Here is a 17,261-nt window from a genome sequence, read left to right as displayed (position 1 = left end):
ATCTCTGTGTATGTGTTGGTTCTGAGTTCTGAGTTTGAACAACATACGGCATTTGGGAAGCAAAAGTTTCTTGTCTACTTATAGGAAGAAACATTTTTTAGGCTGGATGTGAGAGACTTAAAATTTTGCTACCAGGAAAAAAAGAAAACAAGGGCTGGGCCAGTTCACACATTTCACTAGAGGTAATGTATTTATTTAGTACAATCTGAGGGCCTTGGAGCAGGCTGTGTCCCCAGTGTTGGTGGTCATCTCTGAAATAGGATGGGTCTGACAGATATTTGAACAAAATCTTATATTAACGTGCCAGTGACAACTGGGTTCAGTTTAGCTGTTGGGCTAATCTTTTTTCAAAAAATTAGATTGAGTTGAATGCTACGTTTGCCAAAATTGAGGAATAAAATCTGTGCTTGTCCATTTACTAGCCTTATGGGAAGCCCAAATGAGATTCCAAAACTAAAGTACTGGGACAAATAGAATGGGAAGCAATATGCTACAGGTTCTTTTTGATAAAGCGTTAAATTATTGGAGGTATCCTGACCTTGACATTACTGTCCTCATTGCTGTGGAAGAATGCCATGGGTTCTGCGAGAATGTAGAATTCTTTGTTTTGTTTTGAGTTGGAGTGGATTATGAAGGTTAAAGTCTGAGTCAATGAGCCGAGTACTCAAGGTGGTCTCACCTTAGCTGTTGCTGGCTGTGACTGGGGACTCTACTGCGGGCTGCCATACAGAAAAGCCTGAAGCATAAGCGTTTATGCTGGAGGCTTGAACGTCATTAAGGGACGATCACTGGACTCTAGAGAGAAAGAAACTCTTAATTGCTAGGAAGTTGGGATGGTGAAGAGAATTTACTGTTATCAAACCATCTTCTGTGCCATGGAAACAACAGAAGCCATTGACTGCTAATTTCAGTCCTGCTTCATACTTCAATTTCCCTTTCCCAAACAGATTGGGGTCACTGAATTATCCTCTTGTGCAGGGATACACCAATAGCATTAGTTTTATTCAAAGGTTTGAGGCAGAATATGTAATTTAAGTAGCATTAGAATATTTTTTCATTATTGTTGATGTGTTTACTATATAGTACTAGATCTCTTAAACATCGATGTGCATTTTAGTGATAAGCATAAAGCCAGCCTTCATAATGTCTAGTTTGTGGTAGCTGCTTTGGAGGTATTATGAGGGGTTCTCCCTTCCACGTCCACCCCCAATACTGTTCATGCACATCAGTTCTCAAGGAAACTTCTTTGGAAAAGTAGGGAAGTTTTGTGTTGCCTAGATCAGGATGTGGCAAACTGGCTTGTTGGCCAAATCTGGCCTGCCACCTGTTTTGGCCTGTGTTCTAGGAAAGAATGGCTCTTGCATTTTTAAATGATTGGACTAAAAAGAATAGTATTTTCTGACATGTAAAAATTATATAAAATGCAAATCTCAGGATCCACAAAAGTTATGTTCCAACACAGTCGTCCCTATTAGTTTAGCTTTTTTTGTGCCACAACTGCCGGAGTATTTGAGACAGATTATATGACCTTCAAAACCAAAATTATTTACATCTGGCCCTTGACAGAAAGAGTTTTTGACTCTTGTCCTAGATAAATCTTAGGTGTTGGTTATAAATGCCATTATGTGAAATGTGCATATTGCAAAATACAGGGTTGTATAATTTTAAATTTTGACTTCAGCTCCTGTTCATCATAGTCCATTTAAAGGGCAATTTTATTTAGAGCAAATCCAATTTCCATGAGATTTGTTGTGGCATCAGAAGGTCTTATATTTACTGTAAAAATTTGGCATCAGAAGGTCTTACAGTTAGTGTAAAAATTTCAAAATACTGAATCGGCCAAGGATTTCCTTGGCTTGTACTATCCCGTGGGTCCGAGGCGGAATGCGGCCTAGACCTGGGCAGAGACTGATACTTCAGTTTTGCCACGGCCTGGACGAGTCTAGCCACGAAAGCTCATTGCTATTCCTGACGCCAACTAACCTAGAGACTAGGCTCCGAGGGACCCGCCCCCTGCCCGGTCTCCCCGTAAAGCCACAGTCGTGTCACTCTCCTGAGGTTCGCCCTTGGGCACAGCTTCACCCTCTACGTCCCACAGGTTGGAAGAACCAACGAAGGCGGGGAAAGGAGGGGGCCGGTCAGCCAATCAGGACTCGGCCCCGACCCCAGCCAATCGGCCTCGACGAGAAAGACCTGAGTCAGTGCCTGCGCGTTCGCTAGCAGCTGTGGGTGGCGCTGCGTCGGCTGAGCGTGCCCCGCCCGGGTCCTCGCTCGCTTCCTTCGTCTCCCGGGTGCGCTGTCCCGGGCGCCATGGGGCGGCAGTGGGGGCCCGTCCTGAGGGCTGCCGAGCAGGCCGGCTGCGTGGTGAGCGCCTCCCGGGCCGGCCAGCCTGAGGCCGGCTCGTGGAGTTGCAGCGGGGTGATCCTCAGCCGTAGCCCCGGCCTGGTGCTATGCCACGGGGGCATCTTCACCCCCTTCCTGCTAGCGGGCAGCGGGGCCCTGACGGCGACCGGCGCCTCCTTCCTGCCTGGCGACAGTTGCAGCGACGACCTGCGCCTTCACGTGCAGTGGGGCCCAACGGCCGCGAGCTCCGCAGGCCGCGCGGAGCGGGGCAATCCGGGGCTGTGCACGCCGCAGTGTGCGGCCTCCGCCTCGGGCCCGCTGGCCCTGCAGCGCCGGCGCCCTCCGCAGCCCCCGCGTCGCGCCGAGCTGCTGCTGCTGCTGAGCTGCCCGGCCTTCCGGGCCCACTTCACGCGCCTCTTCGGGGGCGAGTCGGCCGAGCAGTGGCGCTTCGCGAGCGGGGTGCCGGAGGACGAGGTGTCGGAGGAAGAGGAGGAGGATCAGCTGAGAGCGCTGGGCTGGTTCGCGCTGCTGCGCGTACGGCCTGGCCCGGCGGCGGGGGAGGCGGAGGAGCGCGGCGCGGTCGTGGCCGTGGCGCCTCTCGGGGCCGTGCCTAAGGGCGCGCCGCTGCTGGCCTGCGGCTCCCCGTTCGGGGCGTTCTGTCCGGACATCTTCCTCAACACGCTGAGCCGCGGGGTGCTCAGCAACGCGGCGGGCCCGCTGCTGCTCACCGACGCGCGCTGCCTGCCGGGCACGGAGGGCGGCGGCGTGTTCGCGGCGCCACCCGCGGGGGCGCTGGTGGCGCTGGTGGCAGCGCCGCTGTGCTGGAAGGCCCGCGAGTGGGTGGGCCTCACGCTGCTCTGCGCTGCCGCCCCGCTCCTCCGCGCCGCCCGGGCGGCGCTCGGCCACCTGTGCCCGGCCTCCGCTGGCCTGGTCGCCCTCCTGCCGCCCGAGGTGGGCGCCCCGCGGGGCCTGCCCCTCCTTGATCCCAGACCCCGGTGGGCGGCCGCAGCCGTGCTGGTGGAGTGCGGCACCGTGTGGGGCTCCGGAGTGGCTGTGGCGCCCAGCCTTGTGGTGACCTGCCGGCATGTGGCCCGTCGGGAGGCAGCTCGAGTCCTGGTGCGCACTGCCACCCCCAAGTAAGGCCCGCAGGCTGCCCCCACTCTCCCCTCACCAGGTCTAGGGTCTGGGTCCTGGTGTACCACCCTGAGGATTAGGGAGGCTGTTCTTCGGGCTTCATGCTGATGCTTTGGGGTGTAGAATAGTAGGGACCTGGAGCCCTCCCTCATCCTTGATGCCCAGAGCCCCAGTATAGTTGGGAACCTGGACCTCCTGGCAGGGGCTGGCCTGAATGGGAGTTGGGTAAGATGCTAAATGCCACACAATTCTGGATTTGGGAACTGTAGTGCCTCCGTGTCAAAGACTGGGCATCTTTCTTCCTTCTAGGAACTTCTCTGCTGCGTATGCCTGCACCACACCTCCCACAAGGTTCTATGAATGGACACTTCCTATCCCTCTTCCCACCCCTGAAACTGATGAAGTCACAATGACTTGATTGAGATGGGCCTGTCCATCATCCTCAGTTTCTCTCTTAGATCGTAACCAGAGTTTCCCTTCTGAATCAAAACTACAGATAGGGGGTCCTACCTAATTAGAATGTGGGCATGGGCCGCAGGCATATACACATATTTTGAATAATCTTTGGGTGACCCTGGTAGATAGTGAGATTGGGACTTTAGGCAGTCTTTTGATCCCTCTGCAGGGAAAAGCATCCTAGGTCTCTACTTCGCTTCCTCTGTGGGGACAACTGCCTTGGGTTCCTGGCTTGGTTTTCTAGTACAGATTCTTTTTGTTTCCTGTGTAGCCTCAGGTGGTGCTTAGACCTAAGTAAAGCAGAAGAGAGTTTTGTTGTAAATGCCTGACCTTCTGTACCTGCCTAAACCCAGCCTCTCAGCCCAGGCCTTTCCAAATCCCTCTTCGTAATCCTGGGATTATCCAAGCATGGTTAACCAGCCCAGGTTTGCTATAAAGGTGCTCACAGATAGCCTATGGGGCAGCCATGATTTTATGGGGAAGACTGATGAGAATTTTCCTTTTTCAGATAGGGTAGTTACCCTTACAGAAAGGTTTTGTGTATAGTAAGAAGCCTCTGTGATCTTGGGCAAGTCACGTAAGCTCTCTAAGCTGCCTCCCCTTGAGTTAACATGTGAAGTATTGGAATAGAGCCTGGCAATGGTAAGAGCTGTAGAAGTGCTGGCATTATGTAAGAAGGGGTACAGAGGGGTGAACTTGTGCCTGCCTCACCAACTTGTAAGCTTGCTGCGGGTATCAAATGAGGCAGTGAAGGAAAATGCTTGGAATATTTACCCTGGGCCCTGCCACTTACTCTGTGACCTGGGGAAAATTACTCTACCTTTCTGGGCCTTGGCTGCACTGTCTAGAATGGAGATAAGGGTGCCTGGTTCTTAGGGCTGTGGGGAAGACTCAATAAGATGTCCAGAGAGCATAACACTGGCCTGGCCCATAGTCTGTCAGGTGTTTATTATTATGGTGACGTTCAGGAGGCTTTACATAGAAATACTGGGCAGTTGATAAAAGCACAGAACATTTAAGTGACATGCCCAGAGTCATCTGACTTGTGGGTTCCAAGACTGACACCCAAGTCTTCTGAGTCCAAGTCCATGGCTTACTGTGTCATTCTCTCCTTGTCTCTCCTCTCTGCATGGTAGCATGAAAGGTCAGAAAGCTAGCCTGTTATTTGTTTTCCTTGCCCCCAGGAGTGCTGAGATCTGGGGACATGTGGTGTTTGCTACCCGGGAGACATCTCCCTATGACATAGCAGTGGTGAGCCTGGAGGAGAGGCTCGACGGTGTCCCCATGCCTGAGCTTGCTGAGCACTTCCACACAGGTAAGAGGCAAAAGGGGCGCAGCCTGAAGGGGGCTCTTCAGGCAGGGGGTGGACCGTGGGAAGAAAAGGCAGTGTCTGGCCCTCTAACCCTACCAGACCAGGAGGCCAGTCTCCCAGGCCAGCTCCTTCCCTGCCCCAGTTGAATAAATGAGTCAGGATGGCACCAAGCTGGCCTGAAATCATGCTGGTTACAGTGCATTGGCCAGTGTTGTTCTTGGATGCCCTCCCTGCTTGTGCCCAGCATGCCCATCCCGTTGCGAGGTGCTGGGGGGCAGTGGCACACCCAGTGAAGGGTGAGATAGACCATCCCTCAGGGTCTGCAGCAGTGGGAGGAAGGGTGCTAGGGGGCTCCTTCAGCACTAGACTGGTCCGATAGGTGTATGGCACTTTTGAGGTTCCAGTGGCATGATCTGGGTGAAACGCTTAGTAATGCTGCCACATAAGTATGTGATATGTCATGGTGATGACGCATACAGGCTTTCTGGATTGGCATCTCTCCTCTGCTACTTTCTAGCCCTGTATCCTTGGACAGTCTACTTAGCTGTTCTCTGCCTCAGTTTCCACAACTGAAAAATGGGGCTAATTCTTCTGGCTGTTGTAAGGATTAGGTGAGAGGTTGCCTGAAAGCACTTAATAAAGGAAGGTGGTGACTGCCTTAGAATCATCATTACCATTTCTTCTCACCAGGAGACCTCCTTGTCCCAGGAGGAGGTGGATGCTAACTCTACAAACACTTATTGAGCCCCTAGCTCGATACTAGGTGACTACACAGCCTGGCAGGGGAACAAGGGCTTGGCTGTAGAACAGCCAGAGGTTCAGGAGAAGTAGTTGAGCAGGTGCCTTGCTGGGAGTTCGGGAGAGGTCCCGGCATCTTCCTGCTGGGGGACCTGGAGATGGCGCTCTGGAGGTGGCAGTATCGATCAGACCCTTGGAGGGCCGGGAGGGTTTGAACCTCTGGAGTGGGTAGGGATGGGGGTTGGGAGCGCGAGTTCTGCCAGGACAGAAGAGGCTCCCTGGTTTCACCTTCCTTCCCTCCTGGCAGGCGAGGCTGTCAGTGTGGAGGGCTTTGGTGTCTTCGGCCAAGCTTGCGGCCCCTCGGTGACCACGGGTATCCTGTCGGCTGTGGTGCACGTGGATGGTACACCAGTGATGCTGCAGACCACGTGTGCCGTGCACGGCGGCTCCAGTGGGGGACCCCTCTTCTCTACCTGCTCAGGGAAACTCCTGGGTAACCAGCTCCTTGACCCTCCCCCAGCCTTCCCCTTGCCACAGTCTCAGTCCCACCCAGGGGTTGCTTGGTTCCTATCCCTGGGAGTGACCCTCTGTCTGGGAAGTTTGGTGGGTCTTATGCCCAGGAGGTAGTTAGCCAAGGGTTACAGGCGTTTCTGCTCCTGAGGGAAGCTGACCGAACTAGGAGGGAAGAGATCTGGGTTCTGGTGCCATCTCTGCTGCTAATCCACTGAGTGACATTAGGTATGTCAGCTGCTCTTATTTGATCTGTGAACTTCAGGCATCAGATTAGTCCATGGGTCACAAAATGAAAAGCCCACAGAAGGGAATGGATGTGGCTCAAGTGGTTGGGTGCCTGCCTTCCACATGGGAGGTCCTGGCTTCAGTTTCTAGGGCTTCCTGAAAAAACAGAAGCAAACAACAAGCAAACAGATGAAAAAAACAACTCAGAAGCTGTTGTGGCACTGGCTTCATACCTACAAGGTCCTGGGTTCTGTCCCCAGCACCCAGGACCTGAAAAAAAAAAAATACACAGGCTGGGTGAAGACGGTTGGGAGCAGAGAGGGCAGTGGTGGGCTGGGTGGACACTGTCCACCTCCAGCAGATAGGTGCCCTGAAGAAATGTGGGCCTCATTTGATGGATTTTTCAACTGTTCACAAGAGGCTGTGAACCTTTTATTTTAAATTGTAGTTGGTAAATGTTTCCATTTTTAAATTTTGATAACTAATTCAGATTTTTAAAAGCACTGAGTCTGTTTATCTATATGTATATATACTTTAATATATTATCATACACATATTTAAAAAGCAAACCACAGGTTCATATGGATACCTCCCATTCCCTTCCAGTGCCACAGGGTTCATTCCAACCTTCTCCTTTTTCTTATTTGTAAAGTCTTTGTGCAGTAGTGAGAAACCTTGCCCTCTTATCTACAGTATAGTTACTTATTTGCTCAACTCTAGTATAAGAATAGTTTCAGAATTCTTAACCCACACCCAGAAACAAATTTATCACCTAGAGAACAGTACTTGTGTACATTATTTTGGTTTTTAGTTGTAAAGTGTCTAGTCAAAACACCTAGGTCGGCTCCTTCCCCATCCCCTTCAGTGGGTTTATGCCATTCATTTGTAACAGATTCATGTGACACAGTCTGCTTTCCATATTCCCCCCACATCCTGGCTGACTTTTCAAATATATATATGCAGGTAAGTGGATACATCAATAAATATAAACGCCGTGAGTTAGTGTGTGTGTGTGTATCCCTCCACTGAGAGGGGATAGAAGCAGTGACACCCCAGTTGTGTTGAGCATACCCAGAGCTCAGTTCTTGGTTTCTAAATAGCATTCTCTAATAAAAGCGACCAAGAGCTAGTTGATTCCAGGCTGGGGTAGGAAAAGTCTGAGATGAGCTGGAGCATCCTGTGGTGCCAGAAGGGAAGCTAATGACAATGACAACAAAAAGATATAGTTATGTCAAAAGTTAAAAGGACCAGAAGCCAGCCTGAAGGAGCTCCCATTGGAACAACTTGAGCACTGAAACAAATAGCAATGGTATTGGATTATAACCCAAAGAACAGAATGGATATCCATGTGTTCACATTGATACAAAGAAATAACTAAATAAATTTTTTAAAGTGACAGTTCCATACAGAAGAATTCTAGTTATTAAATATAGAAGGAATGAGGAGAATAGAAAAATCACTATTAAAACACCAAGAATTGCTGAAGGCTGGATTCCCTGATGGATGCTAAAATTAGTGGGCAAAAGTTTAAGTAGAAACAGGATATTTGCACACCCTCAAACTATCTCCCCTAAAATATTTAGTCATTTCTAAGGGGAAAATTGTGAGTTGACAGTGGAGGAAGCTGGCAGACACCACCTTAAGCCAAGTTATCAAGGCTAACATCACAAGTAATATATATGACACCAAGTGCCCCTGAGGGGGCGCACTGAGAAGGACACATCACTTCTTTGGTATTCTTCCCAATAATGTGGAATCTGAATCTAACCACAAGAAACCAAGGGACAAACCCAAATTGAGGGACACTCTACAAAATAACTGACCCACACTCGTCCAAAGTGCCAAGACCATGAAAGAACAGACTGAAGAACTGTCCCAGATTGGAGAAGACTAAGGAGACAGGGCACCTAATTGTAATTTGAGATCCTGGATTAGATCCTCAAAACAGAGAAGAGGCAATAATGGAAAAACTCTAGTGAAATCCAAATGAGTTCTGGACTTTAGTTAGTGGTATTGTACCAAGATTAATTTTTTTTTTCTTTCTATTTCTCAACTTATTTTTTTTTATTTTTTTTTATTGACTTTGTAATAATATTACATTAAAAATATATATGTGAGGTCCCATTCAGCCCCACCCCCCACCCCCCCTCTCCCCCCCCCAACAACACTCGTTCCCATCATCATGACACATCCATTGGATTTGGTAAGTACATCTTTGGGCACCTCTGCACCTCATAGTCAATGGTCCACATCATGGCCCATACTCTCCTCCATTCCATCCAGTGGGCCCTGTGAGGATTTACAATGTCCGGTGATTACCTCTGAAGCACCATCCAGGGCAGCTCCATGTCCCAAAGACGCCTCCACCTCTCATCTCTTCCTGCCTTTCCCCATACCCATCGTCCACCATGTCCACTTTTCCCAATCCAATGCCACCTATTCTATGTGGACACCAAGATTAATTTATTGTTGTGATAAGTGTTCTGTGATTATGTAAAGTGTTCACATAAAGGGAAGCTGGGGGAAGGGAATATAGTAACTGCTATTTTTGCAACACTTCTATGAGTCTAAGATTATCTAAAAAAGGACACACACACACAGCAGGACAAACAAAACTGGTCTTTGGGTCTGCGTCATTCGTTCACCTAGTAAGTATTCACTGAGTGCCTCCTCTGCCAGGTTCTAGGCACTGCAGGTACAGCAGGAACAAAACAAAGTCCTGCCCTCACGGAACTGGCACTGGTTGGAGAGAAGACAATCAACAGAATAAGTGAATCATAGGCTGTGTTCAGTCCTGATTAGTGTTAAGGAAAAAGTAAAGCCAGGAAGGGGGGTAGGGTTTGAGAAGGGGGTGTTGGCGACAGGAAGCCCAGTGTCTGTCGCTGTGAGAGGGTCTCAAGCCCCAGTGGGCCCTGGGGTTCCAGGAGGGAGGTGGTTGTGCTCCCCATCCGTCTCCTGGCTCACGTGCTCTTCCTCTCTTGACTCCCCAACAGGCATCGTTGCAAGCAACACCCGGGACAATAACACAGGGGCCACCTACCCCCACCTGAACTTCAGCATTCCCATCACGGTGCTCCAGCCGGGCCTGCAGCGGTACCGCCAGACTGGCGACCTGGGCGGCCTCCGCGAGCTGGACCGAGCTTCCGAGCCAGTCAGGGTGGTGTGGCGGCTGCAGCGGCCGCCAGCCGAGGCCCCCCGGAGCAAGCTTTGAGGCCATCGCGGTCCTCCGCGGAGGACGCGGACCATTTCTTGCTGCGGGAAATGGCACTGAGGTAATGGCAGCCTCGGCCGGGCTGCCTCCCCAGCACCGCCAGCCCCTTCAGGGGATCAGGCTGCTCGCAGGCTGCACCCTGGAGTCTGGAACAAACTTCTCTTCAGCCCCAGAGGTCCCCGCGGGCTCCATGCTGTCCTCCCCACACCTGGACGCCCGCTTTGGGGCGCATCCCTGAGCCTCCACCTCTCCGTCCCTCTGGCATTGGATGCCACTGGGTTACTTTCCTTGTGGGGAGCCAGTTACCACTGCACCACAGCTCCGGTCCTGACAGGTGGGCAGATGCTGGCTGGGAGGCAGGCCCGGCGCGTCTGTTCCTACTCAGGAGACTGCCAGAGCGGCTACGTCACTGCGGACCTCGGCTCCTCTCGCTGCCTCTCAGAATCAGGCTGACAGAGGGCTCGGCTTCCTCAGAATACCTCAGCAGAGAGGCCTGCACAGTTCTGAAGGCCAGAGATGAAAGGAAAAGGAACTGGAGCATCTACCTGTTCTCCCTGACCTGCAGGGCGGTGGCGTCTTGAAAGTCAGGCATCTTGGGTCTTCGTATCCAGGCGTCCCTGACTCACAGGGACGCTGACACAGTGCCTTAATTTTCCAGGCCACACACTGGGTCTCAGGGATCTCAGGGGGCAGAATGTCTCTAACTGGGGCTTGGGAATAAACAGGATCTATGGGAGAACCTCTATACTTCTATGTATCAGATTCTTTTTTTCTGTTTTGAAAAAACAAACCAGGTTGAATCTGGGGTAGGCAAGCATCAGGCAAAGAGATACACCCTTTCTGTCCTTTCTATGGCAATTTTGAGCTCACAGGGCACTCTTGCTGACAGGTCACTCCCTAGGTAGCTGGTCATAGCACTCATCAGCTCTTGGTCTCAGAAGGTAGTGGCCTTTGCCTGTGAGCAAGAATTTACAGAGTACCTGCACCATGCCCAGGCCTGCGCGAGGCCCCAGGATGTGTGGGAGTTGGAGACTCAATGGTGAACGAGTCAGGTCAGCCCCCAGGTAGCTGAGACCAACCCTGAGAGTCAGGAGCAGGCACCCTGCCCAGGGCCCTGCCCAAACTCTAGGCAACCACAGAGTGCTCTCATGATGCTTGTTCCTCCCAGGACAGCTTGGGGATGGATCTAGAGAGCAAGTTTGGGAGAAGTCCCACAGCACAGTAAAGGTAGCAAGGGCCCAGAGCTCAGGTATGGAGGTGTGGGTACTCCACACACTCACGAGCTACGGTGGGGAGACCAGTAGTCTGCTCCTTAGCATGGTTAGTGCACTGTGCAGGTGGAGGTGTATGCTCTGAGTCCAGGGAGGTAGGCGAGGCTTTCAGATGCCTCCAGCTGAACCTTGAAAGGGGAGTAGTTTACCCAGTGGACTGGAAATGGAGGGTGCTCCAGGCAGAGAGAGCAGTGTGAGCTGGGACAAGGAAGGGTGAAACCACTGTTATGCCCTGCATGGTGATAGTTCTTAGCAGTTCTGGGGCTGCTAAGTGAAGAGAGAATTTAAGGAATGAGACTGGAGGCTGAGGGACTGGTTACAACAGTCCAGATGAGAGAGAAGATGGCTCAGGCGGGATTGGTGGCCATGGAGAAGATCAAGTGGCACAACAGGAGTTGGAACTGAATGATGTGCAACCAGTGCAGAGAGAGAAAGGTCAAGTGGTGCCTGGATTTCTGGCTGGGGTAATAATGGGGTGGCCGTTTAAGATGTTTGTGTGAGGGCACATGTTTCCTTGAGGGGTCTGTGGAACCTCAAGCAAAGATACACAGCAAAGCTGCTGAATAAGTGCGTGAATTAGGATAATGCAGTAAATGAAGCCCCCGCCCCATCTCTGGCCTAAGACAGTGGAAGTTTATTGCCCATGTGAAGTTCAAAATAGTGCACCTGATCGGCAGTGGAGGGTGGTTCTTCTGCAATAGTGATCGAGGGGCCTGGACTCCTCCCTTTTTGTGCCTCTCATTACGTCTGGGGTCTCAGCTCAGAGTCTTCTGCCAGGTCCTCTGTACCTGGTTGGTAGATGGGGAAGAGAGAGAGAAGACATCCCTGCTGCTGTTGCTTGAAAAAAAATTTTTTTTAAATAATTTTATTTGGAAACAAATTCCAACTTACAAAGAGTTGCAAAATCCCCATAAAGTCTTTACCCAGAGACCCCATTCACCAAATTCCCCAATGATGTTCTTTCTAAGAAAAATATCTAATTTGGTAACACAAGGTGCACCCACTTGTCACATCTCTGTTCCCCCTTGACTTAGAACTGTTCTTCGATCTTTCCTTGAGTTTCATGCCCATGACCATTCTGAAGTCAACAGGGCAGTAATTCTGTAGAATGTTCCTTAACATGGGGTTGTCACTTCAACCTCTGCTTCTTCTGTCTTCCCTTGTGTGTCTCTGCCTCTTTTCCTCTTATGACACCAGCCATATTGGATTAAGGGCCCACCCTACTCCATCATGAGCTTATCTTAACTAATTCCAAATGCAATGACCGTATTTCCAAATAGGGTCACATTCTGAGGTCCTGGGGGTTCGCAGTTCAACTCACCTATTTGGGAGACACAATTCAACCCATAGCAGTGGGGCACAGCATCCCCACCTGCTTTGTTTTCTTTCTTCTGGCCTCCTCTGCTCACTCAGACTCCCTCTTTATGCAGTCTGCATCTGGCCGTCCAGACCTTTCTGGCCCTTTTCTCCTTGACCATTTATCTTGAGCTCTCATTATCACATGCCCCATTCTCAGTTTTCCCATATACCTGACAAAGAGAACAAATATCTGATTGGGCCCACTCCTCTGCTCATGCCCTATTAACATCTCTACTTCAGAGGAGCTGTGGACTGGGCAGTTTCATCTAGGCTGGGAGGCCACGTGCAGTGGGGCCTGGGCTGCAGATGAAGCTGGGTGCTATCAGTTAGGAGCAGGTATAGTAAAGGGCCTGGGGCCATCAGTGGTTAAGGGACCGGGCCAGAGGGGAGCCTGCAAGGGGGCTGAGAAGAGAAGAGCAGAGAGACAGAAGATCAGGGAGGCTAAGACCTAGGTCACTGGGGCAGATAGCAGTTAGCCACTCACCAAAATGTGTTTTCTTCTCTTCTGCCAGGGCATAGCTAGACTGGCTACATGCAGGGCCCTCATGGTCAGGTGTGTCTGTAAGGGGTGATATGCCACTTTTAGGCCTGCCTTGTAAACAACCTATCTTGCCTACCCTGTGCTTTTACACCTTTCCCCTGGTAGGAATGGAAGAAACCCCTAAGTACCAGCCTCTGTCAGCCTGGTCCCTGGATGAGTGTGTGGAGGGCAGCCTTATTAACCTAGTGGCCTGCTGCTGATACCCAGGCAAGAAATACACTTCGGTTATATGTGAGCCGTTACATCTGTGGGTCTGTTTGTCACAGCAGCTAACCTACCCTTGTTAAGGTGGTCATCACATGCAGATTTGTTCCCTAGTTGGGAACTATACCAAACTACGTGCTGGGGGAGAGAAGGTGGAAAGGGGCATTTGTTCCTGTCTTTTAAGGCTTACAAATTTGGTTGGAACTACAAATGGAAAAGGAGAACCTTGCACAAGCTCTTCAGAGATAAGAGTTAAGTGGGGATTCAGTTCCAGTTTCTCTAGGCTCCTGAGTTGATCCCAGTACCTTGGAGCTCCCCCCAGCCTTGGGAGCCAGCAGTAAAGTCACCTGTTGAGTCCATTATGCCTGAGAGCTGGTGACCCTCCCTTCTCCTCAATTCTGAGAGGCTAGAATCTGCCTGCTGCCCCCATGAATCCTTAAAGTGCTGTGGAATTGTTCATATTTTGGCCTTCAAACCACACCTTTCTACTATATCTGCCACCTGAAAATTCAAAGAAAAAAGTCCTCTATTAGGCTACATTAGGCCTGTGAGCCCTGATTTTGATTTCCAGAGCTATGGGTACTGATGGGTGGAAAGAGAGAGGTGGTGTAGATGAACTGCCTGAGGACGGACACAGGAGGGGTTGCACTCAGACAGATCTTCTCCCTTCTTCTGGATGAAGGTGTCTTCTGGTTGCCAAGATGGTGTTATCAGAGAAGTGGATTTGGCTCAACAGATAGAGCATCCGTCTACCACATGGGAGGTCCAGGGTTCAAACCCAGGGTCTCCTGACCCATGTGGTGAGCTGGCCCACGCGCAGTGCTGATGCATGCAAAGAGTGCCGTGCCACGCAGGGGTGTCCCCCGCATAGGGGAGCCCCACACACAAGGAGTGCACCCTGCAAGGAAAGCCACCCTGTGTGAAAAAAGTGCAGCTGGCCCAGGAATCACTGCATGCACGGAGAGCTGACACAGCAAGATGACGCAACAAAAAGAGACACAGATTCCCGGTGCTGCTGACAAGGATGCAAGCGGACACAGAAGAACACACAGACACACAGTGAATGAACATAGAGAGCAGACAAGGGAGGGGAGGGGGACGGGAAGGGGAGAGAAATAAAAAATCTTAAAAAAAAAAGTGACAATTGGACACCTTCCCTGATTTCCTGGTTTGGGGCAGATCCTTGGAGGTAAGCCCCAAGCCCAGTTTCACATCCTCACATGCCTTTCTCCATCCCATCCAGCTTCATGTTTGTGCTACACTTTTTTTTTTTCCAAGATTATTTCTGCTCCCTCCCTCCATTGTCTGCTCTCTCTGTCCATTTGCTGTGTGTTTTTCTGTGTCTGCTTGTATTCTCATTAGGCAGCTCCAGGAACAGATCCTGGGACTTTCCGGAGTGGAAGAGAGGCGATCATTCTCTTGCACCACCTCAGCTACCTGTTCTGCTATGTCTCTTATTGTCTCCTCTCTGTGTCTCTTGTTGCGTCATCTTGCTGCGCCAGCTCTCTGCGTCGGCTGGCACTCCTGTGCAGGGTGGCATTCCTGCATGGAAGGAAGGTGGGGCACTCCCACACAAGGTGGCATTCCCGTGCAGGGTGGCACTCCTGTGTGGGCTGGTATTCTGCGTGGGCCTGCTTGTCACACGGGCCAGCTCACCTTCACCAGATGGCCCTGGGCATTGAACCCTGGACCTCCTATATGGTAAATGAGAGCCCAACTGCTTGAGCCGCATCCATTTCCCTGTGCTGCACTTTTTAGAGTCTGTCCCTTCCACCTGCCATTTGGAAGCCTCTTCATCCATCCAGGCCCAGGTCCTCCACAAAACCTCCCTTGACCTTCCCAAGCCAGGGCCATCTCCCGGTGCCCTATGTGGGCTGTGGCACTCTCTATCCACCTCTCTGTCTCCCAGCCTGTTCCCAGTAAATTTCCACCGCTCACTCGATATCAGAATTGAGACTCTGTTTGCCTGCTCAGTGACCTCCAGCCCCCTTAGGGATGATACCCTGCTGAGGGATCTCCTGGCTTCAGGGTCATAGTTATGACCTTGCTTATGACCTTGCTTTAAGGCCCAGTTCCTTGCTCTCCTAGCTGCTTTTTTTTTTTTTAAAGATTTATTTATTTATTTCACCCCGCCCCCACCCCTGCCCCTGCCCCTGCCCCAGTTGTCTGTTCTCTGTGTCTACTTGCTGCGTCTTCTTCTTTGTCCGCTTCTGTTGTTGTTGGCAGCACCCGGAATCTCTGTTTCTTTTTTGTTGCGTCATCTTGCTGCGTCAGCTCTCCGTGTGCGCAGCACCATTCCTGGGCAGGCTGCACTTTCTTTCGTGCTGGGCGGCTCTCCTTACAGGGCGCACTCCTTGCGCGTGGGGCTCCCCTACCCGGGGGACACCCCTACGCGGGGGACACCCCTGCGCGGGGGACACCCCTGCGTGGCAGGGCACTCCTTGCGCGCATCAGCACTGCGCATGGGCCAGCTCCACACGGGTCAAGGAGGCCCGGGGTTTGAACCGCGGACCTCCCATGTGGTAGACGGACGCCCTAACCACTGGGCCAAGTCTGCTTCCCTCCTAGCTGCTTGATGCATAAATTCCTTAGCCTATAGGAGCCTCAGTTTCTTCATCTGTGAAATGGAGATTCATAGAATTTATGTTGCAAGACTGGTGTGAAAAATAAATTTGAAAGGGTAGCCACTTGGTTTTGTGTTCAATAACTATTAGTTCTTATTTTTCTAAGTGTACTGGTAGGATTGTTTCACCAGAATAATTTTGGTTGCCACTAGCTGGGGAGAGGGAGGAGTAGGATTGAAGTGGGATTGACTACTAATAGGTATGGAGTTTCTTTGGTGCTAAAAATGTTCTGGAATTAGTGGCGGTGGTTGCACAAGATGGTGAATATATTAAAACCCACTGACTTATACACTTTAAAAGGGTGCGTGGTTATATCTTAATTGCAAATATTAGTAAACTCTAGGAGAACCAGGTTCTGGGTTGCTGGTAGACACTGCGGATCCAAAGTCCAGCAAACTGAGGTCTCTGTCCCAAAGAATGATCTAAGACAGTTCTTGCCCTTCTTGGTGTCAGAGTTTCAGCCCTGCCCTGCTTTCCCATGGTTTTATGAAGGAAAAAAGAGAGAGAGAGAGAAAGAGAAAAAATCTATTTGGAAGTGTGCAAAACTCAGAACAAATGCAAGGCTTACTGTGCCTGGAACCCTAAGTCAGGCCAGGGGCTCCATGTGCTTGCTGTACCCACGCTCTGGCACAGGTTTCTTGTCCGTGGCCCCAGGGGCTGAGAGAAGGCCAAGGGACTGGAGGCTCGGATAGCTCTGCCCTCCTCAGCCCTATGTATGGGATATGATCAGAGAAGAGAGTCCAGAGAACTGGAAGACACAGCAAGGGCCGTGTGGGTTTAGAGTGAGAGTGGGGTGCAGGCAGGAGGGCACCACCTTCCTTCCTGACTTGAGATGATTCCAGGAAGCCACATCTCCTACATGGAATTTATGACAACATTCCTGGCATTGGGGTATTGGGTTCAAGGTCTTTGACCACAGATTTTGGAAAAGGTACAGGAATGGCCACTTTCTGTGTGTTCTTCCATGAAAACTGGAAAGGCGAAGGGAAGTTATTAAAAAGGAAAAATTTAAAAAAGCATTGGGCTGCCAGTGAGGAAGCCACCAAGGTGCTGCACCCTTGGGGAAGGTGATCTCTTTCTGTGGACTATCTATACAAAACTGCCATGGCTATTTGTTGTTGCTAGTTAGGCACCATGCTAAAACAGTTCACATAAGTGATCTCACTGACTCTTTTCCACAACTCTTAAGGAAGGTGTTAATGTCTGCATTAAATAGACGAAGCTTTCTTCTCTTTCACCATCTTCGTTCCATCCCCTCTCCAGATTGTAGCTTGAATCAGTGCATTTCTCTCCAGCTCTTAGGCCAAGTTCCCTTCTCTTTTTCCATGGT

General features: G+C 50.8%; 1 protein-coding gene across 2 annotated transcripts; it reads left to right on the top strand.

Annotated features, from left to right (window-relative positions):
* The first annotated feature begins 10 nt into the window (after nucleotides 1–10).
* On the top strand, nucleotides 11–10,679 carry TYSND1 (trypsin like peroxisomal matrix peptidase 1). Of its 2 annotated transcripts, XM_004470556.5 has the most exons (4): nucleotides 11–3,479; nucleotides 5,118–5,248; nucleotides 6,291–6,476; nucleotides 9,715–10,679. In XM_004470556.5, the coding sequence occupies exons 1-4, from the start codon at nucleotides 2,311–2,313 to the stop codon at nucleotides 9,930–9,932; spliced, it is 1,704 nt and encodes a 567-aa protein (XP_004470613.1). In that variant the 5' UTR covers nucleotides 11–2,310; the 3' UTR covers nucleotides 9,933–10,679. The 2 variants fall into 2 exon arrangements, with proteins under 2 accessions (XP_004470613.1, XP_023448087.1); XM_023592319.3 differs by lacking the exon at nucleotides 6,291–6,476 and having other exon boundaries at nucleotides 9,715–10,061.
* The last annotated feature ends 6,582 nt before the right edge of the window (nucleotides 10,680–17,261 follow it).

The sequence above is a fragment of the Dasypus novemcinctus genome, chromosome 6 (genome assembly GCF_030445035.2).
Source record: "Dasypus novemcinctus isolate mDasNov1 chromosome 6, mDasNov1.1.hap2, whole genome shotgun sequence".
NCBI classification, from domain to species: Eukaryota; Metazoa; Chordata; class Mammalia; order Cingulata; family Dasypodidae; genus Dasypus; species Dasypus novemcinctus.
This window is presented reverse-complemented; position numbering and strand designations above follow the sequence as displayed.

Coding starts and splice junctions, on each gene's coding strand:
- TYSND1 (XM_004470556.5), top strand. CDS start 2,311: ATGGGGCGGCAGTGGGGGCCCGTCCTGAGGGCTGCCGAGCAGGCCGGC. Junction 5,249..6,290: donor TGCTGAGCACTTCCACACAG/GTAAGAGGCAAA, acceptor CCCTCCTGGCAG/GCGAGGCTGTCAGTGTGGAG. Junction 6,477..9,714: donor CTGCTCAGGGAAACTCCTGG/GTAACCAGCTCC, acceptor ACTCCCCAACAG/GCATCGTTGCAAGCAACACC.